This window comes from Acanthochromis polyacanthus, chromosome 3 (genome assembly GCF_021347895.1).
Source record: "Acanthochromis polyacanthus isolate Apoly-LR-REF ecotype Palm Island chromosome 3, KAUST_Apoly_ChrSc, whole genome shotgun sequence".
Lineage (NCBI taxonomy): Eukaryota > Metazoa > Chordata > Actinopteri > Pomacentridae > Acanthochromis > Acanthochromis polyacanthus.
In genome coordinates this window covers 45,199,927-45,222,471 of record NC_067115.1, presented here as the reverse complement: position 1 = coordinate 45,222,471, position 22,545 = coordinate 45,199,927, and the positions used below count along the sequence as shown (strand labels likewise).

The following is a 22,545-nucleotide window of genomic DNA, read 5'->3' as shown; positions in this document are numbered from 1 at the left end:
CAAAATTAGACAAATGACACAAAACAAAACAAAAAGTGACAAAAATTGGACAAAAACTTACAAAAAAGGATACAAACAAGACAAAAAAATGACAAAACTGTGAAAAAAAAACAACAAAAACGTGGCGTAAATGATAAAAGCCAGACCAAAAGACAACAAAATATTACAAAACTGACACAAACAACAAAAATGAGAAACAAAATGGCAAAAAAAATGAGACAAAAGATATGAAACAAAACTAAAGAGATAAAAAAAATCGACCAAAGTTACAAAGTGACAAAAAAAATGGACAACCAACACAAGCAAGACAAAAAAACACAAAATGACAAAAATAAGACAAAATACACAAGCGAGACAACAAAGAAACACAAAACATTAAAAACATGAGACGAACGACAAGTCAGACAAAAAAATTGACAAAAACAATAAAAATGAGACAAAATATTTTTAAAAAATGAGAAACAAAATGAAAAAACTATACAAAGAATGGCAAAAACGAGAAACAAAATGACAAAAGTCAGACAAAAAACAACAAAAGCAAAACAAAATATTGCAAAAATGAGGCGCAAAATGACAAAAGAACAATCTAGTATTTTACTTTCTGATCAAAACAACTTGTCATGGTCTAGAAATGATTTTAAATTTATAGTTTTACTAATTTATAATCTGCAGTTAATGTCTTCTCTGGAATTTTTACACTTTGATTGAACCCTCTGGAGGACCACTTTGGACACCCCTGACATAGGCCTACTGCTCTTCACACAGTTAGATTAGATTACTATGCGTTATAAATCACTCGGTGTATTCTCTGATCTCACCTGAATGATTTCTGAATGGATAATATCACGGGGAGGAACAGTTTTGCCTCTAACGGATGTATTTAATCAGGTGTGCAGCAGAAATGAAAATATAGCGAAACACTGGACTGGAAAAGCACCAAACTTTGGATTGGAATTGGTCTTGATGCTAAATTCAAACATAAATGCATCATTTGAATTCTTAGAAAAGGTGTTACGTGAAGGTCGGTTCATAAAAATCAGCACAACCCTGCAGAAGTGGCTGTCCGTGACACGAAATGGAGATCGGTGCTGAATGGGAATGATCTTGGATTCACCTGCCTACCTGCCTGTGTGCCAAAAACACCAAGAAAATGAAGACATGCATGTGCACACACACGCTCAGACACACGCACACACTCACCACACACAGCATCTCCGGGAAGAAGCTCTTCTATATATGCACAAATAAAAAGCTGTTGACACAATGAGAACACTGCAGCAGCAGCAGCAGCAGCAGCAGTCAGGAGGCCTCTTCTCCTGACAGCAGCAGAAGGAGGACAGGGCTGGTTTAGAGGGCCCTGGTGGAGATGAGGAGGAGACACGAGGGGATGGAGGTGCAAACAAAGGTGCTCTAAATACATGGAGGAATGGGAATGACAGGTTCAAGATGAGAACGATTTAAAAAAAAAAAAACAGTCCTACCGATCTGGACGCTCGGAGATCCGCACAGCGCCTCGCACCAAAGGAGCGTCACCGCGAACAGCAGCTTCATGGTCGGATTCGGGCTCCTCACGCCTCGGTAAAGCAACGCCTCGATCACTCCCGGTGGTGAGAGCTCATGGCGTCATTCCCCGGTTTTTGTTGGTTTTTTTGTTTTGTTTTGTTTGTTTGTTTTTTTGCTGAGAAACGTCTCGAGCTCTGCAGATGCCCAGTCCTGTCTCCGGCGATGCGCGTGCCGCAGCTGCTGCTGGAGCTGGAGCTGGAGCTGGAGCTGGGAGCGCGCGCCTCGGATTGCCTGGAAATGGCGAAGAAGCACGAAGAGAACCGAGAAGAGCCGACAGATGGACGTAGAGCTGCGTCTCTGGGACCGAAAGGAGGCGACGGGAAGCTGCGGTTCAGGAATACACTGACTGAAGGGTTAACATGCAGTCTAATGTACAATGACCCGATTATCACACAACATGACTGTTAAAATAGGGTCCTACTGTACCACACACACAATTATATTATTCATGTACATAAGAATGACATGAAATTTGTCCTGAATGACTCGAAAATTATCCCAAAGACACAAAAACGATCCAAAATGACGCGAAAAGATCCAAGCTCACATAAAACTTGTTGAAAATGATTTGAAAAGAAAAGATCAGAAAAACAGAATGTCCTGCATTTGGGTCTTTATTCTTAAACTGATAGCAATAGAAAATATTTAATGTAAAATTTAAATGCTCAAACCATCAGAACTGAACTGAAGATAGCTGCGTTGTAAAAAAACTATACATATACATATACACATATACATATACATATATATATATATATATATATATAGAGAGAGAGAGAGAGAGAGAGAGAGAGAGAGAGAGAGGAAGAAGAAGAAATTATATTATAATGGAGATTTCCTTTTGAAGCCTAATAGATTTTAAATTGTAGAGCAAAATAGGTGAGGAGAGGTGTGTTGTGATTTTGGCACACAAACTTTCTGTGATTGTTTTGGATGACTGTTGTTTCTGAAACATGGAAAAAATCTTTCTATGAATTTCCTCACCTGTGCTCTGTGATAGACTGTTACCTGTCTATGTGAACCTTCACCCTCATTCAGCTGGGTCAGACTCCAGTCCTCTGGATGAAAAAAGAATGCTGACAGATGAGGTGTTTCGATTCCTTTTGTCTGAAATCTTGCTTTCACTGTCAGAAACTGGAAAGAGTTTTTGTTGCTTGTGGTGGGCCTTTGAATAAGAAAGTCTCACGATTCATAAAACGAGACCAGATAGGAGGGGCAAAATGCACATTAGATAGGCCGTGCTTTTATTAAAAATAATGGTAAAAATGTAAAATGCTGGCGTACAGGTAGGCAGGCAGCAAGAGGTGAACAATAACAGAATCTAAAATGATACAAGATGATCTGATGAAGACCGATGGCAAGACGTAAGGACATTGGGGCTCACTGGAGAATTGGGTAAAGTGGGTGTGTGGATGAAATTGTGAGGACATCCGATGGGTGAATCTCTGGGAGGCGAGGATAGAAAATAACACAGGAATTCATTGTAATGAAGCCACCAATAACAACGTCAGTGTCATTACTCATCTGTACAGATCTACAGCTGCACTGGATACATTGATGATTTTTTTCTCCATAATGTCTCTCACTGTGGTTCTCTGGAGTCTTAGAGTCTTAACAATGGCTTTGTACCACTCTAGACTGACAAATGTCAATGACTTTGAGAAGATCATAAAGCCTCGTCTTTCAAACAATATCAAAGGTGGAACTCTTTGGAAGATGTGTCTGTTACATCTGGCATAAAGCTAATACTGCATTCCACAAGAAGAAAATGATGCCAACAGAGAAACATGGTGGTGGTCATGTGATGGTTTGGGGCTGCTTTGCTTCCACAGGAGCTGGATGACTTGTCCTAAATGATCGAACACACAAATCCACCTCTGAATGTCTCAAAAAGAACAAAATTAAGACTTCAAACCAACTGAGATGCTGTGGAAAGACCTTAAAAGGGCAGTTCATGATCAAAAACCATCTTATCTGGCCTAACTTAAAACTATTCTGTTGAGAAGAGTGGGCCAGAATTCCTCCATGGTGATGTGGTGATGTTCGGGGGGGAATTATTTAGGTTTTCAGTAAATCTTTAATACATTTATTTTATTTAAAAATTACATTTGGTTTTCTGTGGGTCGTCTCTGTCTGATATCAGAATTAGTATGATAATCTGGAACACTTACATGTGAGAAATATTCAAAAATGGAAGACATCAGGATAATTAAACAGCTATGTAGTTCCTTCTGTTTCCTTAGGTATCCAAATCAGGAAGTCAAGTTCTCTTCAGTTCTGTTGGAATGTTTAATCAAAAGTGAAAATCCACACATTCTTAAGAAAGGAAACTTTTTATTGAATTTTCTTTGAAAATAATTCACTATAGGCTTTACCATGCTGGAGAGGCAAGTATGAAATATTAATCATAGCAATATATTCCAAGAAAGAGCATAGCAAATTCAGCAGCTTCAGCAGCTAGCAGCCAAGCTTAGCTGGTGCTTAACAGTGTTTAGCATCAACAGGTTCAGACTGTAGTATAAGACCAGAGGTGCTGTAGCAGTTAGTTGGAACATCCCTGCATCAGGATTATATCTCTATGTGCTGGAAGGCTTTAAAGAGGACAAAACATCTAGTATTATTGACTGAGCTGACTAAGCTGTGTAACACTTTATGGTAAGAGGTACTGATTAGCATACATCTGTGCCCAAATGCTCATTAATCCAAGAACACTGATTAATCCGTGCAACTGCCAGAGAAACTCCATCATATCAGTTACTAAAGTGGTAAGAATGCTTTGGTAAGCTGCTGTTGAATGTCAAGAAACAGAAAAAAGGTCAACTTTGCACATCTTTTTAACAGTTTTTTCTTCAGTCTTAGATTGTTAAACTGATCCTCCGAGCTGTGGTTTATTTAGGCCGTCGATCAAACTGGTTGGGAGACAAAGTTTGATTGGAAGTGAACTTAGGAGTCCTACAACTACTACTTTGACTTTTCGTGTCAATGGCCATGGTCAACATTAAGAGAAGCAACTGTGTGAAAGCATGACTAGATATTCTAATTTATTCAATTCATTAGCTTCATTTCTCTCTATGATGCATGCCTTCCATTCAGAACAGGTAGAAATAATTTGTGTATTTAAGACTCAGAGAAAACACCATAGAAAAAGCAGCTTTCACACAGCTCTTCGGGAGTCTTGGAGTTGTGAGCAAAATAGGAAGGCTTTTCAAAATGTCCTGAGGAGCAACATCACCGTCCTCTCAGGCAAGAAGCTTTCAGTTGGGTTCAAAGACTTCAACAGTGAATGTGTATTTGTTCGGTGCTAAGTAGCAAACATTAGAACTAGCCTTGCTAGTATGAAGGCTAGCAAAAGAAGAACTCCTTAGTCTCCCATCAGACTGTAGAACTCTTCACTGAGTGGTCGGTTGGTCTCAATCATAATCACAGTATGACCAATGTGATTGTAGAATATCTGTGCACCTTATGTAGTTTACCACAACTGTTTTCATACTACTTGTCAAAATCCCTTTAAATCACGGTGCCTCGAAAGGTATAAATACTGTTTATTGACTTTTAATACAGTTAGTGTTTCTATAGATTTAAAATTAGAAGTATTTTGTTTATAGTTTTACTTAGCAAGTTACTTTCAGAGTAACTAACCTTTAATGTTAATGGAACTGACCATCATCTATCCATCTATCTATCTATCTATCTGTCTATCTATCTATCTATCTATCTTCCTCTCCGAGTCTCAATACAACCTAAAGGTGGTGTCATATAATTCGATAAATTCAGACACACACAGCATCGGCTTTTTCTCCACCCAAGCGATATGTCATATTTCTATTGGCCACAAGGTTGCATGTAAAAACACGCAGGAGTCAAAGTTTGACCACGGCAATCGTTGCGCTTTGCTCGGCACAACGGCATGATGTTGTTGCAAGCAATTAAAATGAATGGGTTTTGGGTGAAAGCTGCTTAATTCCCTTTTGGTTTACTACTGTAGTGAGTCTCAGATCCAGTTTCCCCTTTTTTTTTCTTTTTTTTTTTTTTAGTGATCCAGATGCTTTGATCGGAAAGACACATACAATTTAACCCCTTCACATTGGATTTCACATGACATCAGCTCTGATTACACACCATTTGAAAGTGACTACCCTTTTAAGATCCAATTAACTGAGCAACAATGGCAGTAGCAGGAACGGCAGTAATAGTTCCCTTTGTCAGATATGGTCAGATATGAGTAGCTGGTTCAGATCAGCTGTCTGTCAGCATCAAAGCAACATTCTTTGAGTGACATAGTGATAAACCTTGTAGTCTGATTATTTGATGTCGATTCTCTGAAGCAACTGGGAGCAGATATAAAAGTCATATTTAGTAGTTAGCATTATTCCATGCCTTCAACATAAAGTGTTACCAGTAGTTCCACACTCAGCAAAAAGCATTTATTTCTAATGCACAGCGTAGAGGTTTTAGTTTCACCTCACTATAGTTTAGCTTGCAATAAGCACTGTGTCATCTATCAGACACACATGCAGTGCCTTCTTAATGCTTAACATGGACAAAGTTTTGTCAATATGGCAATCTACAGTTACTCTCAAGGACCACACCAATCTTTGCAACTACGTTGATTCTACCAGTCGTTATCAGCATACAGATCATTTTATTTTCACCTTACTACTACCCTATTCTTCCTCTTACAGATAGACTGACCAGTAGACAACGTTGAAGAAGAGAAAGGAGAAGGGGAAGAGCGCTCTTGCATAGAGATCAATCCGTTTAGCAGCAGCAGGAATGACGGGTTTGGGCGGCGGGGGTTTCTTGTTGGCTTTGTTTTGGGACTTGAGAGCTCCCGTAACTTCAACTGGTTTGCCGTAGCAGTCAAAGTTGGAAAGTTCAAAGTCTCGAGGTAAAGATCCCACGATGCTGAAGTCATTGGAGCGAAGGTCCGACTTGGAGGTGCAAACTTTCTTACAGCGAGTTTCGACCACCTGGTAAAAGACAGAGGCTGACTGTGATATAATCGCAGATTTTTTTTTTGTCACTCTTGGAATTTCGGAATTACCTCAAAATAAAATATGAAAGAAGAAAACAGACCCTGCTAAACAGTGCCTGATTAACAAGTCTTGCTGGGGCACAAGTGCAGTGCCGCTCTTTTACTTATTTTCAAGGACACAAGTTATGGTTATTTTGAAGAATGTAATGGCACTTTTCTATGGCGTCATAATTGAGTCAAAAGTCGCACGCGCATAACACTCTCCCGCGCGCGAAACATGTACCCCGCGCGAGCGGAAAAAAGTCTCCACGGGCGCAAAAAACACTCTGCGCGCGCATGGCAATGTCTCCGCGTGTGCAGACCAAGCTCTGTGCATCCAGTGTCTCACGAAACTGTCCTCCTGCATGCATGGAGCTCTGATCTACGTGCACGGGGAGAACACTTTTGACACTTTGTGGACGGATACCAGTGCTTGCCACAGCCTCCCTATGATTGGCTGTCTGCGACAGCAAGAACTCACCCCCCACGTGGGATGCCACTGTATACAAGAGAGGAAATGACACAGTCGGCTGGAGCCCCTTTGATGTTGCTGCCGCTGTTCTGCTGTGCCCATGGACTGCAGCTCTGCCGAACACACACAGAACCGAGCCCGGATCTCCAACTGCCGGTGGGTGAGTGTCTCCACGTATTTCTGGCTCTAAACGAGAGGTCTCAGTGCTCCATTGCGGGGCTGTCAGCCTTTAGTACAGCGATTAGACGTTAGTTAGCTCCATTGCTAATGGCAGTTACCCAGGTGGACTGACCGGAATCGGCCCAGAAGCCCAGCGTGTCTACACCAGTGATTCTGACAGGGAGTTTAAGAGTGATTCTATAATTAGGGGTACATTTCAAGTCCATGGGGTGTAGACACGCTGGGCTTCTGGGCCGATTCTGGTCAGTCCACCTGGGTAACTGCCGTTAGCAATGGAGCTAACTTCGCTGTACTAAAGGCTGACAGCCCCGCAATGGAGCACTGAGACCTCCCGTTTTGAGCCAGAAATACGTGGAGACACTCACCCACCGGCAGTTGGAGATCCGGGCTCGGTTCTGTGTGTGTTTGGCAGAGCTGCAGAACAGCGGCAGCAGCATCAAAGGGGCTCCAGCCGACTGTGTCATTTCCTCTCTTGTATACAGTGACATCCCACGTGGGGGGTGAGTTCTTGCTGTCGCAGACAGCCAATCATAGGGAAGTTGTGGCGAGCACTGGTATCCGTCCACAAAGTGTCAAAAGTGTTCTCCCCGAGCGCATAGATCAGAGCTCCACGCACACAGGAGGACAGTTTCGTGAGACACTGGACGCACGGAGCTTGGTCTGCACACACGGAGACATTGCTACGCACGCGCAGAGTGTTTTTTGCGCCCGTGGAGACTTTACTCCACTCGCGCGGGGTACATGTTTCGCACGCGCAAGAGAGCCTTACGTGCGCGCGACTTTTGACCCAATTATGACGCCATACTTTTCCACCAGCACCTACTCAACTCGACTCCATTCGGTTTGTGAGGTTTTCCATCAGGACGTAGTACCAGGTACCAGGTACTAAAATAGTACTTGGTACCAGGTTCTCTTTTAGTTCCTATTGGGCCGGGGTTTCCAGCGAGCTGAGTGGAGCCGATAACGTGACGTCTACAGAGTGCAGGCCACTGATTGGACAGGGAGTGATGACACACCAGAATTAAGAGGTCGAGACTATTCTGTCTTTGGTGGCGGACCAAAGAATACAGAGGGAACTGGACGCTCCGACTCGCAACCGGAAAGTTTATCAGGAGGTAGATGGAAGCGACTCCTTCACTAAAACCGGTAAGGTTTTTGTAATGTCAAGAAACTTTTACATTACTTATTCCATTGGTGGTGAGCTCAATTTAAAGGAGGGCTGGCCTGACTGTCAATTTCTGGGCTCCGAATATTTGGCACAGATTAATGATGAATATGTGAATATTTGGTATGGTTCATAACGTCTGACGGGGGGACAGATGAATTGACGAGTCAAATACCAATCATGCGACATCATCTGATGGGGGGTACAATCCGAATATTTGGATCCCACCGTCACGACCGAATACTTGTATATTCGGGTCCAGCCCTACTTTAAACGAACAAGTATATTTTGAAAGTAATATCATTGTCTCCTGTATGCAACGATAAGCTAGCTAGTTAGCCATCAACGCTAACTTCATGGTCAGGCCGCCATGCTATGACAACTCCACCTGCCTTGAGGTGGTAGTCAATGTAATGGAAAACGACTGAAACCAAGTCAAGTCGAGCCGAGTGGGTGCTAGTGGAAAAGCGCCTTAAGTGGCAATAATCTATTCATTGGTTGCTGGTGCTAGTCCATTTTACCAGTTGCATTCACCTGCAGAGTGTTGACATGCATGGGCGTTCCACCTGTCCCGTTGACTGTGTTGTTAGTTTTACTCGAAGGCTTTTTTCCTTCTTTCTCCTTTAAAGCTTTTTCCTTCGTGGCCATTTTGGCTTTCTCCTCCTCGATTAGTTTGGGACTGTTCAGTATCACCTATGGAGCACAAGTGAAAGAGAAAGAGAGAAGGGCAAAGAGAGAATGAGAATTTGAATGACAGACCATTAATTGCACACAGACAGACTGTTGACAAATTCAAGGATAAACAAACAAAAACAAGTCCAATGGGGAGCTGTTCCTTCACTATAGAGCTCAGGACACTTCCATAACCTCAAATTAAGCAGCTTGAATTTAAATGATTGGTCAAATCACAGGAATTTTCACGAGAAATATATCATTTAAATGTGTGCAAAACTTTGAATCACTTACTTATTCAAAATGCAAGTGTATGAGGAGCGTAATGCCAACCTATTAATAATGGATGATTCACATTTAGGATATGCATTGGTGCTATTATATGGACGTATCCAGTAATTCCCCAGGAGATATTTTTAAATTAAAAAAAAATAAATGTGGTATACAGTGACTAAAAGACAAATAAAATGATATAATACAATGAAAGATGAAGAGGCAGGCTGCCAGCAATGACTTAAAAGTTTCTAGTTTCAACTCTATACCATTTTTATTTGAAAGGGTAAACTGTTCTAGAGAATAGGAGCAGCTCTTGCAAAGACTCCATTTTTGTGTTTAGATCTTGGAATGTCCAAAAGCATCTGGTAAGTTGACCTCAGTGCTGTAAATGTAAGATTTCTGATTAAAAAGAGGTGGTGTCAATCAAATTTAGATCTTGAAAAAATAATAAAATGTGAGAATCAGTCGTGAAATAGACAGGATGCCAGTGGAGGAAGGCCAATACTGATGTTATGTGATCACAGTTTTGTTTCTGTTTTTTTACCAGTTAGCAGCAGATGCTAAAGAGCCGACTGCTCCACATACAAAGAGATTAAATATTCCAGCTAAGTGGTGGTAAAGAAAGGGATAGGCCTTTACCTTGGTTAGCAGAAGTTTCCAATGAAAAAGGTGCTTTTGACTAATAAACTGATCTGTCGGTCAAATTTTGAGAAGCTGTTGTGGATCACTCCAAGGTTTCTTATGAAAGTCAAATTGTGTAACATCAAAGTCAAGATCACCGTCACCATCATCCAATATAACATTCTCAGTCTTGTTTGAGATTAGACTAAGATTGAGTTTCATTTTCTTTTACACAGTCTTAGCCGATTGGTGCTAGAAGCCACACAATGAATGAAAAGGAGATTATTTGAGTTCAGTCAATGTAGCTTAAAGACACTTGTATCTGGAAGGTCCAGTGAATCGGTACTACTGTCATTAACAAAAGACAAAAGAATTCTCCAAACAACTTCAGGGGACGGGTACCAAAATTGAAGAATGGGTAAAATTGCAGTGTCCAAATGTACAAGGCTAACTTTCTGTTGTTTGTTAAGTCATTGGTGTCTCATTGTTTGTTTGTGGCACTAGTTAATAAATGTTTTGTATATAATTATCATTGGTTCTACCATGTATTTCTTTGGACTTAGAGGTCAGTGAAATGACTTTTGATGTTGACATCTTCTTGTACCTTTTATTCATCTAGAGGCTATCTGTCAGACAGTATTCTCCAACCCTGTTTGGAGACTAATGTTGCTCCAGGCATTCTTGATGTTTCCTTCCAAACTTCTCCTGGGATAACTGTTGCATTAACATAAGTCAATGCAACAGTTATATCTGTCCTACTGTTTGATATATTACATGATGAATTTGTTGCCAATGTGGCAAGCAGTTTGCCCTCTTGAACACCATCGGTACACATAATGAAATGATAGCTTAAAAAACACAAACATTGCAATATGCAGTAAATTGGTGTTCATTTGCCTGTTCCTCAATATGTGTTTGGGTTTGAGTATGATCAGAAAAAGGAGGAGTAAACATAAAACCAAAGCCTAACTTAATTTTGTCAATGAAATACAAAAAAACCCTGACCTGTAAACTGTTTTCTTCAGGAGGTGGTACCACATGTTCTTTACATTTTGTGGAATTGAGCAATGAATGAGATTCTTTCTAATTAATAGCTAAATGGCAGTGATATTTTTGTTACCAACATGCCAATGATCTCTGCCATGGATGTGCTGAGGCTTCCCTGAGTTCCCTTAATCATGGCCAACCCTTATATCTATCCCAGTGGGTGGTGGGTCCACCAGGTGGTGACTCCATTGCTCCTTTGGGCTGTCCTAGCCTAGTCCAGTGGACCAGACTCTTGCTACTGAGTTCCCCTCCCAGGCTAGTCTCAAAGGGGGGTTCTGGTCTTCCTTTCCTTGGTGAGGTCTTAAAAGTGGATTTACAACAAGTCACAGACACTCTTTGCATTGCTCTTTGGCCCCTCTTCTGTGACTAAATTGTCTTTGGAAACCCTAACAGGGGCTATTGTCCCTGATAACATAGCTCTAAAGATCATAGGGACACAAATACCCCTCCACTATGATAAGTTGGGAATTCTGTGGAGGGACAGAATGTCTGCCATGTTCATGTAGGTTCATGTGACTTAGCCACATGTCTATGTCACATGACCTTGTTAGCTCCTAAAGAAAGGCCCATGCCATCCTGACATTTGCACCCTGGCTTTGCCCTAAGTCAGCTGGGATAGAGTCCAGCCCCCATCTGTGAGTCTACAGAGGATAAATCAGTGTATAGAAAATGGATAGCTGTATAAATGCAGTTGTGTGTACAACACATTTGTGTTTGTGTAAGAACTGACCTGCACCACGGCATATTCCACTAAGGATGAAAACCCAAAAAGCAGACAGGCAATGAGCCAGATATCGATGGCCTTTACGTAGGAAACCTTTGGTAGCTCTGAAGCCAAGGACATACTCTCACTGGACAGAGAGAGTACTGATAAAATACCTAGAAAATAACAGGATAACACATAAGTGTAACGTGTGATATGATGAAGTGTAGTCTATCTCACCTATGCTACCTTTTTCCTCCCCTTCCCTCTTTCCCTTCCCACACAGTGCTGTGAAAAAGTATTTGCCCCCTTCCTGATGTCTTCTGTTTTTCCATATTTCTCATACTTAAATGTTCCAGATAATCAAACTAATGCTTCTATTTATTTAATGTTACACAGAGATAACCGACACAACACAAAATGCGGTTTTTCAATGTTCTATTGAGGATTTATTGAAACCTATATCATCGCTGTGAAAAAGTTAAACATTGATAAAACTAATAACTGGTAGGGCTTGTTAAGGTCTTGCCACAGCGTCTGAGTTGGAGTCAAGGCAAGACTTTGACTCAGCCACTCCAGAACCTTCATTTTTTTTTCTTTTTGAGTGATTTGGAAGTGGTTTTATCTGTATGCTTTGGGTCATTGTTATGCTGCCAGCCGATATGTCCTTGAGCTTTAGGTCATGAAATGATGGTGGATATTCTCCAGGAGGATTCATGGCTCCATCATGACAAGTTATCCAGGTCCTCAAACCATCACACTACCACCACCATGTTTCACTTCTGGTACCATGTATTTCTAGTGGAATTCAGTGTTAGCTTTATGCCAGATGGAACAGGACCCTTGTCTTCCCAAAAGTTAGGGGTGATATAGGTTTTTAATAAATCTTTCATAACCTTATTTCTTTTAAAAACTGCATTTGGTGTTCAGTGGGTTATCTCCGTCCGATATTAAAAAATTAGTTTGATATGGAGCATTTAAGTGTGAGAAATATGCAAAAATAGAAGACATCAGGGCTAGATGATGAGGGCATGAGATACAAAAGCTGTCAAAGATGAGTGTGTTGAGAAGAGATTGAGTGGAGGAAGTAAGTGACAGCAGATGAGAGATGAAGGAGCAACCTTGAGGAATGATGTGCACGGCAAAGTTCAAAAACCCTACGAGAAAGAGCAGTGAGTGCTGTAATGGGACAGTGGGAGACTGGTGTCCTGGTGCCTGTCATGGAAGTGTTGAAATGCTGAAAGGAGACAACAGAAGACAGAGGAACTGGAGATGGAGGTGGGAGACTGTGCAGAGAAAGTGGCGTCCTAGTGCCAGAATTGCAAGTCATGGATTGTTAAAATGTGCAGTCCCTCCAGGAATTCGCGATATTGTGATCGCGCGAAATCAACCAATCTCCGCAAATTTTGAAAGGCCTTGCAATTTTGTCCAATCACCGCAACTTTCCCGCAATTTTGGCCCGCCTCCCGTGAGTTCCACCAATCAGAGCAGCTCCCAGCGCAAACCTAATGCACGTACATCACCGAATTCACTTCCTTGTTTATGGTTTGAAGATGCAGACATGCGATACTAATGTCTCTCATTTACCAACAAAAATTACTGCTGAAGACCGTGATAAACAATTTATCCACTGATGTTCTTCACCAAAGCGGAGCGAAACTGTTTTACATCCGTGCAATATTGTGGTGGAATACAAAAAAAAAGAAAAAATCATTAAACACGAAACACATTAGAACGGCTGAAATGATCAGACAACAGACCAGACAAATCACCATGATGGAAACTGTTGCATCCAGATCCGTTAGAGCACTGAAAGAATGAAGGTAAATTAGATTATTTATTCCACCAAAGAACACGGCGGAGTTATGTGACGATCAGCGTGTGTGAATCAATCCTCTGTTACCAACATCACTCAAAAACAGACTCAAGGATTTAAATGAAGTTTTCAGGGTCAGAAATGACACAAGGACCAAGTGATTAGACTTCAGCAGTGATACGGCTTAAAGTTCGGATCCATGGATTTGTTAAGGCTTTCCCATTGAGGTAGAGGCACGGCATCTGCTACCTGCACGGTAACCATGGCAACAGATGAACGCTACCTCAGCAGCCTGCTGACAATCACATCATTGTGATCCTACAACAATCTACCACTGTGGACGTATTGGAAATGATACAAGGAACAACTGATTAAATTGTGGGGGTGTTTCTGAGTCCCATCAATTTCCGTCGTCCGCTACATATTTAGGTCACGTGATTCGGTACGTACACACGCAGAACACACACCTGTGCTCAGCGCGAGGTCAGGTAATGAACAGTCTTGGTGGAGTTGCGCTCTCTCAGTGCTGTTCTTGTTAATTGACGTGACAAGCTGGGAGCATGTGTGTGTGAACACGTGTCAGGAAGTGAAATGAACTTTTTAAGCCACTGACAGATATGTCCAAATATGATTCATTCAATAGTAAATTATCATTTTGTGCCTTAAATCTACCAACCACGTCATGTTAAACCAGTATCTGGCTGCTGCTCATGTCCCACCGTGGTGTGCCAGCTTGTGGAAATGGGTTGGAACGTTAAATAATTAATTTCGGGAATAAATATTGTCGATTACAGTGTTGAAACATGTTCTACAAGCTGGAAAAAATGCAGCTTTTTAGCAATTGTCACTGTCTCCCAAAATTTCGTCACAACAAATAAGCTTAAAACATCGCAACTTTTATCGCAATTTTTTAGGAAAGCTGCCGCGAATTCAGGCATTTTCGGCCACAACAATCACAAAAAACGCCCACGAAATCCTGGAGAGAGTGAATGTGGCACAGAGATTAGTGAGACCGGCATCCTGGTGCCAGAATGACAACCTCAGACTGTTGAAATGGTGGGTTAAGGCAAGGCAAAGTGGCATCCAGAAAGTGAAAAATCTAGTGATTAGAAACCATTTGAAGGTGCTTATTGTAAAAATGAGCAAGACTAGGTGATTTCTGAGTATGTGTTTCATTGCTGGGATGTTGATGGGAGTTGGAACAGAAGTAACTTAGGGGAGGTGACAAAGAATCTAGCATCCTGGTGGCTATAAGCAGAGGGTTGGTGACCAGAGGGTAGACATTACTTACACTGTCATCTCTGTGGTAGGAACAGAAGCAGAAGGCTGATGAGTGATGTGGATAATACAAAAACTGCATTGTAGAAGGTAATCTTTAATCTCAGTGTTGGCATGAGAGAAGGAGACTGTTTATATGGATGATACAGGTGAGAGAACGTGGCATCCCGGTGCCAGAATAACAGCAGGAGATGGCTAGAATGGAAGATGCAGGTCAGTGATATTTACATCCCAACGCCATAAGAGATTTTAGAGGGCATGTTTCCATCCTAAGATATTGATGGAAGTGGAAACTAGTCATGAGTCATTCCATCTCATTTCAACAAATCTGAGGAAATTTTGTTGCATGACCTCCTCTGATCATCTCCAAACTTTTTTTTTAACTATCCCAACATAAGAATAGATTACTTGCAAAGTTTTAACATCATATGATTGCTATTTGCTAAGTTATAAAATATTTAAATCCCTATTTTTCCACTCGGAAATTGATATGTTAGGTAGAAAGGCTTGATTTAGGAAGATAATACTGGGAACTGACTGATGATATAGACTTACAAGTGATCTGAAGGGTTCAAACACCTTAACAATAGAGCAGGAAAAAAAATTTGGAATGAATATACCCATTTCTCTGTGGTACAGGGCAATTTAAAAATTTGGCGAAAATGGCATTTTTCAAGAATTTAGGCATTTTTTTCACAAATTTTAATAAGTAACAAGGTTCATATGTTATAAAAATCTCAAAGTACCTTAAAAGTTCTCTCTAACCTAAAAATATCCAAGAGCTAGCTAGTCTCCTTAGACCTCAAAACGATGCCTATTTATGAAACAGACTGAAAAACACCATACATATATTGGCACAGAAACCAATGTGGGACATGGAGTAGAAACATGAAACTTTGTCTGTATAACAATAAACATCCGAATAATTGATATCTGAAGTATCAACATTGTTTCTTGAATCCTTCATGGCCAATTTAACCAAGAAATGCACTATGTTTTATAGGCGTTTTTTTAGGAATTCTAACTAATATATTGCAGTTAAAATGAGTTATATTGCCTTAGGTCCCATGTAAAACATGTAATTTGTCCCCAACTTATCACACCACTATTTCTGTCCTTTGAACTGCTTGAATTTCTCTGAAATCAGGCCATCATCTGCACCAGATATGTGGTACTGTCCACCACGGCGTGTTGAAGGAGCAGTGATTGGACAGAGGATGTGGGCTGTAGGCACCCACACTACGTCATCCTTTCTAGGCCATGTGAACTTCTTGCTGGGACCTTTTGGGTGCATGAATTTCACTTGCAAATCTTCAAATTCAGCTGATAAGTCAAATACGATACCGAGGCTGTCCTGAGAATGCAGTCTGGGAGTGATGCCATTTCTTCTTATTCAGTTACTGTATGAAAGAAAAAACAATGTCTATATAATAATTAACTTCAGATATGCCCTTTGTAACTTATACTACGATGCTGATGCTTCAGATTCATCTTTCATCTTTAGTTGGTCATGTAAATGGTTCCTAAAAACAAAAACGAGGATCAAAATGTATAGTAAATTGATTCAGCAGTTGCTCATCTTTGGCACAAGAAACAAATATGAAAGTAAGTTCACACATACTTCACACATACTAGTTCCTCCAAAAAAAATTTGAACCGCGTACCATGTATCCCACATGCACTTTTTAATGCCTAAAGTTAGGCTATTTTGGGTCTACACCTGAGTTCAACAGCCTATAAATCAATAAATAAGCTTTATTTTAATGTTTTAAAACTTTTACCTTATGCAACTTTCATTAGTAAAGAAGAAAATTCATTCTTTCAATGTCTTTTCACAAGAATAAGTCCTAAAATAGAGGCATGAAAAACCCAAAATAAAGTCGCCCATGAAATAATAAGGATATTTTGGGAAATTCCACAGTCCAGTATTTTTTTATTTTCATTCATTTCTATACTTTTCTCACCAGAAGGGTAAAAGTTTTGGAAGGGGAAAAAATTCTGACCATGTAAAAGGAGTATAAATTGCTTTTTTTAGTAGTTTAAAACCCTAAAATCATAGGCGAGGATTAAGTTTGGACTGACTATGGGTATTAGATTAGATCATTACTGCTTATACTGTATGTTTATAACCATAATACTTTGCATTTGTTCATAAAATTACCCAAATAAAGCCCAAAAAAATTTTGGGAGGATCTGAGAAAGTGGTGCAACAAGCATTTGTTGAATTGACATGGAATGACTCTCATATTATTTGTACTAGTCATGAAGTTATGGAGACATGCTGCTGTTAGCTAGGGTAAAATTGCTACAGATAATTTGTCCTCATAACCGAAACACTGGCCTCTCTTTATGTCAATGCCTTGAAAGTATGGGAGAGGGAAGCCTTGTGGCCTTGGGAATAGCAGCTAGTAGTGATGTGGCAGGTGAAACTTTTCACTTAAAGCTCTCTGAAGACCTACAACAGTGTGGTCGAAGATTTCACAAGGAGGGATATCACTATCGGAAGTATAGAACCAGCATGTCCAGGTGTGACAAAAGAATGAGTCTGCTGCTTTAGAGGCTCGCCTGCTTCAAACATCAATGATGGAGCAAGCGGGAGTTGAGGAGGGAGAATTTATGTTTTGGTCCTCCCCAAGGGGTGAATGCCGGGTTGTGAGGAGGAGCAATCATAAGATAAGGAGTCCTGATGGTGTTGGAGAGAGGAAATCCAATTGAAGTCAGGTGGATGAACAAATGACGTCTCTGAAACAACACCAATTTCCTCGTCTGATGGGCCTTGCTGCAAATTATGCTGGTCGAGGTGGATGAAATCTGGAGCTGATTTGAACGTTCTCTTACTGGAGGGGCTGATGAAAGACGTGTCCATGTTAAGATATAGCTATGATGTTTGTTGTTCTTTGCACAAGAAGCAAGAACAAACTAGTGTGAAGGCCAGAGTGATATGTAGAGGCACATGACAGAGTTGTATGCCTGCTCCTGAAAATTGGCTTAAAAAATGTTATCTTCATTGCAAAATTCTGCTCCGTGTGGTGTACTGCACATACTAGCTGTGTAGGTTACAGGGTCCTGGAAGTGTTGAAATACTGAAATGTTAGTTAATTTGTACACAACATGTGAAATGTGTAGTTGTGGTACTCACCCAGTGGCACCCTTGCAGCTGAGGCATCAGGATTGATCCAGAATGATAACCAGGACAGAACTACAATCAGCAGAGTTGGAGCATAAACTCCCATCATGTAGAAACCAACCTGCCTTCGTAATGTAAAAATCACCTCAACGCAGGTGTAGTATCCTAGAAGCAAACAGAGAAGGTACAATGAGGATCACTTAGTAGTTTCAGGCAGCATTTACAGAAGATAACATGTGCTGTTTATCCATCCATCATCGATACACCACTTAATCCTCATTAGGGTAACGGAGGACCTGGAGTCTATCCCAGTTGATTTTGGGTGAAGGCAGGGGACACCTGGACAGGTAACAGTCTATCACAGGGCTACACTTAGAAACTAACAAGCTCAGTCACATTCACATCTATGGAAAATTTATGGAATCACCAGTTAACCTCAGCATGTTTCTGGACTGTGGGAGGAAGCTGGAGAGAACCCAAGCATGCACAGGGAAAACAAAAAGACCTGGATGACCTGTAATTTCCTACTACTAAATTCAGACCAGACTGAAGTCATTGTATTTGGCCCCAAACATCTTAGAAACTGGCTTTCAAAGCATATAGTTACTCTGGATGGCATTACTTTGGCCTCCAGTACTTCTGTGAGGAACCTCAGAGTTATTAACCTGGCAATAGCCAGATTAATAATTGTGTAGTACTTGATAGTACTCCACAATATCAATCTGGGACCGCTCCATGTAAATCCGTTCGGAGGAAAGAGGCACGGATTGGACAATGCAACAGTATGTCCCGCCTCTGACAGGTTTGTTTTTAGCCAATCGCGGGATCTTCACAACGAGCGGAGCCAATTGGTAGAATATACTCTTACCAAAACCCGTAGGTAAAAAGCACAAACATCTTTACCGTCCAGAAATGCGCAAAGCGCCTCTCGTTGTTCTTCCTTCAAAGAAGCGACAGGAGATTCAGCTAAAACTGACTTAATAGCAGCATCTACATGATCGTTGTCCTCCGTTGCCATGTTTGTTTTGATCTACTGGCGCTTGGCGTCGTCTTCACACCCAGATATCCCGCCCCACACACGAATACTGCTGCGTGATTGGCCCGTGCCAACTTGGCTCTGTACGAACAGTGAATGAGGGAGTGGAGCAAGATGGTTTCTTGAGAGATTTGTGAACTCACAAATATCGCGAGAAATCAACTTGCTGGCAAGGTTATAGAGTTATCTTTGACCAGGACATGTCCTTTAACTTCCACATACAGGGTGGGGAAGCAAAAATGTCCTACTGACAAATTTGAATGTCCTGCCCAAACGGTGAGGGTAATCAAAACAATAATTAAAATCAAAGTTCCTTACCTTTAACCAATCTTTTTAGTATTTGGCAGACCTTGGTGCATTGTGAAGTGAGCAAGCAACAAGTAAAACGCAACAGGGTTTGTGATCTCCTGGATGCCCAAATCCCTCAGAAGGAGATTGCCAAGATTGTTGGCATCAGTGAGAGGACCATTCGCCGCATCCAGCATGCCAGACAATCCAGTTTGGGCACCCAGAGATCTCCAGATGGTCCTGGGAGTATTGGACTCAGATGGCAATAAGATGCCCCCCTACTTCTTCAAGCCAGATCAGAAAATTGGGGCTGATGTGTGCTACAAAGTTCTGAGATACACACGTGGACAAAATTGTTGGTGCCCCTCAGTTAAAGAAGGAAAAAACTATTTGACCAGAGTGACATGATTAACTCAGGTGTGTCATTTAATTGACATCACAGGTGTTTCCAAACTCATAATCAGTCAGTCTGCCTATTTAAAGGGAGACAAGTAGTCACCCTGCTGTTTGGTGAAAAGGTGTGTACCACACTGAACATGGACAACAGAAAGCGAAGGAGAGAATTGTCCCAGGACATCTGAAAAAAATTATAGACAAACATCTTAAAGGTAAAGGCTATAAGACCATCTCTAAACAGCTTGAAGTTCCTGTGACAACAGTGGCTCATATTATTCAGAAGTTCAAGACCCACAGGACAGTAGCCAACCTCCCTGGACGTGGCCGCAAGAGGAAAATTGATGACAAATTGAAGAGACGGATCGTTGGAATTGTATCCAAAGAGCCCAGAGCAACCTCCAAAGAAATTAAAGGTGAACTCCAAGGCCAAGGTACATCAGTGTCAGATCGCACCATTCGTCGTTGTTTGAGCCAAAGTGGACTTCATGGGAGACGACCAAGGAGGACACCACTGCTGAAAAAACTCATAAAAAAGCCAGACTGGAATTTGCAAAAATGCATGTTGACAAGCCACAAAGCTTCTGGGAGAATGTCCTTTGGACAGATGAGACCAAACTGGAGCTTTTTGGTAAGGCACATCAACTCTATGTTCATAGACTCAAAAACCAAGCATACGAAGAAAAGAACACCGTCCCTACGGTGAAACATGGAGGAGGCTCAGTAATGTTTTGGGGCTGCTTTGCTGCATCTGGCACAGGGTGTCTTGAAAGTGTGCAAGGTACGATGAAATCTGAAGACTATCAAGGCATTCTGGAGAGAAATGTGCTGCCTAGTGTCAGAAAGCTTGGTCTCAGTCGCAGGTCATGGGTCTTCCAACAGGACAACAATCCAAAACACACAGCCAAAAACACCCAAGAATGGCTGAGAGAAAAGCGTTGGACTATTCTAAAGTGGCCTTCTATGAGCCCAGATCTGAATCCCATTGAACATATGTGGAAGGAGCTGAAACATGCCATTTGGAGAAGACACCCATCAAACCTGAGACAACTGGAGCTGTTCGCTCATGAGGAGTGGGCCAAAATACCTGTTGACAGCTGCAGAACGCTCATTGACAAATACAGAAATCGTTTAATTGCAGTGATTGCCTCAAAAGGTTGTGCAACAAAATATTAAGTTATGGGTACCATCATTTTTGTCCAGCCCTATTTCATTAGTTTGTTTTTTTAAATAATTATGTTAATCAACAATTCAAAAGTGATGGCTGATTTTGATTATTTAATTTTCAATAAATTTTTATTTATTGTTACTTTTGTGAGTTTCAAGGGATTTCAGTGAGAATTGTGGGTTTTTCCTTCTTTAACTGAGGGGGACCAACAATTTTGTCCACGTGTGTACACCGTTTTGCCCTGGCTGAAGGCCACCTACCCTGACAACAATTATGTGTGGCAGCAAGATGGGGCTCCTGCTCACACATCAATCAAGTTCCAAAAGTTCTGTGAGTAGAATATGGAGAACTTCTGGCCCAAAGGCATTTGGCCCCCGAGCTCACCTGATCTAAACGCCCTGGATTTTTTCTGATGGGGCGCCATTGAGTTGAGGACTAATGCCCCCCTCATGCCAATATGGATTTATTGAAGGCTGCATTCTCCAGGGAATGGGAGGTCTACCCCAAGGAGGATATCAGGAGGGCCTGTGCCTCTTTCAGAGGTTGTATCGAGGCCTTCATCATGGCTGATGGAGGACAGATTGAATAAACATGTTCTGAAAGCTTTAAATTTGTGTTCTTCAAGAAATCAGTTCAAAATTCCAAAGAATAAAAAAGTTATACCCATTTATAGTTGTTTTTACCTGACAGGACATTTTTGTTTCCCCACCCTGTAAAACTAATCTGTAAGACTTCATTTTTCCACCTGAGAAATATTGTAAAAATCAGGAACATTCTGTCTCAGAGCGATGCAGAAAAACTAGTCCATGCTTTTGTTGCTTCCAGGCTTGACTATTGCAATTCCTTATTGTCCCAATAGTTCTCTGAAACATCGACAATTGATCCAAAACACTGCAGCCAGAGTACTGATGGGAGTTAGAGAGAGACCATATTTCTCCTGTACTGGTTTCTCTTCACTGGCTTCCTGTTATATCTAGAATAGAATTCAAAATCCTTCTTCTGACATATAAAGCTCTTAACCGCCGATCTCCATCATATCTTAAAGATCTGATAGTACCATATTATCCTAGCAGAACTCTTCACTCTCAGACTGCAGGCTTACTTGTTGTTCCTGGAATCTCCAAAAGTAGAATGGGAGGCAGAGCCTTCAGTTATCAGCTCCTCTCCTGTGGAACCTGCTCCCAGTTTGGGTTCGGGAGGCAGATACCCTCTCTATTTTTAAGACCAGGCTTAAAACGTTCCTTTTTGACAAATCTTATAATTGGGGCTGACTGGGTGACCCTGAGGGAGTCATCTGGCTTCCAGCATCCTATTTCCACTAGTCTACTCTGCATCATCCTCACTATACTTGATATTTCCATCCACATACTGTTTGAATTTTACTACCAGCTACATATGTAGTAGATTTAATGCCAGAGCTGTACATCATAACAGTAAACTATGAATCAGTTTACATGTTAGTTTCTACTTTGTATGTATCATCTATCTGATCATACATGTATCCAACTGTGTGTTATATGTTCCTTGTTCCACACACCCTCTTCTCCCATCCCTCCCTCTCCACCTCTTCTGTCCCTCTCAACCCTCCTTCCAGCAGCAGATATTTCCCCACATACACAGTCGGGTTCTACTCCAGGTTTCTTCCTGTTAAAGGGTGTTTTCTTGCCACTGTTTGGGTTCTGGAAAGCGTCTTGAGACAATCTGACCTATAGTTGGTGCTATATAC

At 41.3% G+C, this 22,545-nt stretch overlaps 2 protein-coding genes across 5 annotated transcripts in view; both read right to left on the bottom strand.

Moving 5' to 3' along the window:
* The window catches only part of LOC110968748 (glutamate receptor 2-like), a 72,957-nt gene extending 71,161 nt beyond the window's left edge, over positions 1 to 1,796 (bottom strand). For 3 of the 4 annotated variants that reach the window (XR_007941186.1, XM_051946439.1, XM_051946441.1), the window contains exon 1: positions 1,482 to 1,795. Coding sequence is in view for 3 of the 4 variants with exons in the window: in XM_051946439.1 (XP_051802399.1) it covers positions 1,482 to 1,551 (70 nt within the window). In the remaining variant the exon portion in view is untranslated. Of the gene's footprint in view, positions 1 to 1,481 lie in introns of all 4 variants that reach the window. The other variant, XM_051946440.1, reaches the window with a different exon arrangement.
* Positions 1,797 to 3,877: 2,081 nt separating this feature from the next.
* LOC110971111 (glycine receptor subunit beta-like) overlaps positions 3,878 to 22,545 on the bottom strand; it is a 39,250-nt gene continuing 20,582 nt past the window's right edge. Inside the window, exons 8-11 of the mRNA XM_051946505.1 lie at positions 17,947 to 18,099; positions 11,741 to 11,889; positions 8,929 to 9,087; positions 3,878 to 6,533 (exon numbers count right to left, since the gene is read on the bottom strand). Of these exons, the coding sequence (XP_051802465.1) occupies positions 6,240 to 6,533; positions 8,929 to 9,087; positions 11,741 to 11,889; positions 17,947 to 18,099 (755 nt within the window). The 3' untranslated portion in view covers positions 3,878 to 6,239. The remainder of the gene's footprint in view (positions 6,534 to 8,928; positions 9,088 to 11,740; positions 11,890 to 17,946; positions 18,100 to 22,545) is intronic.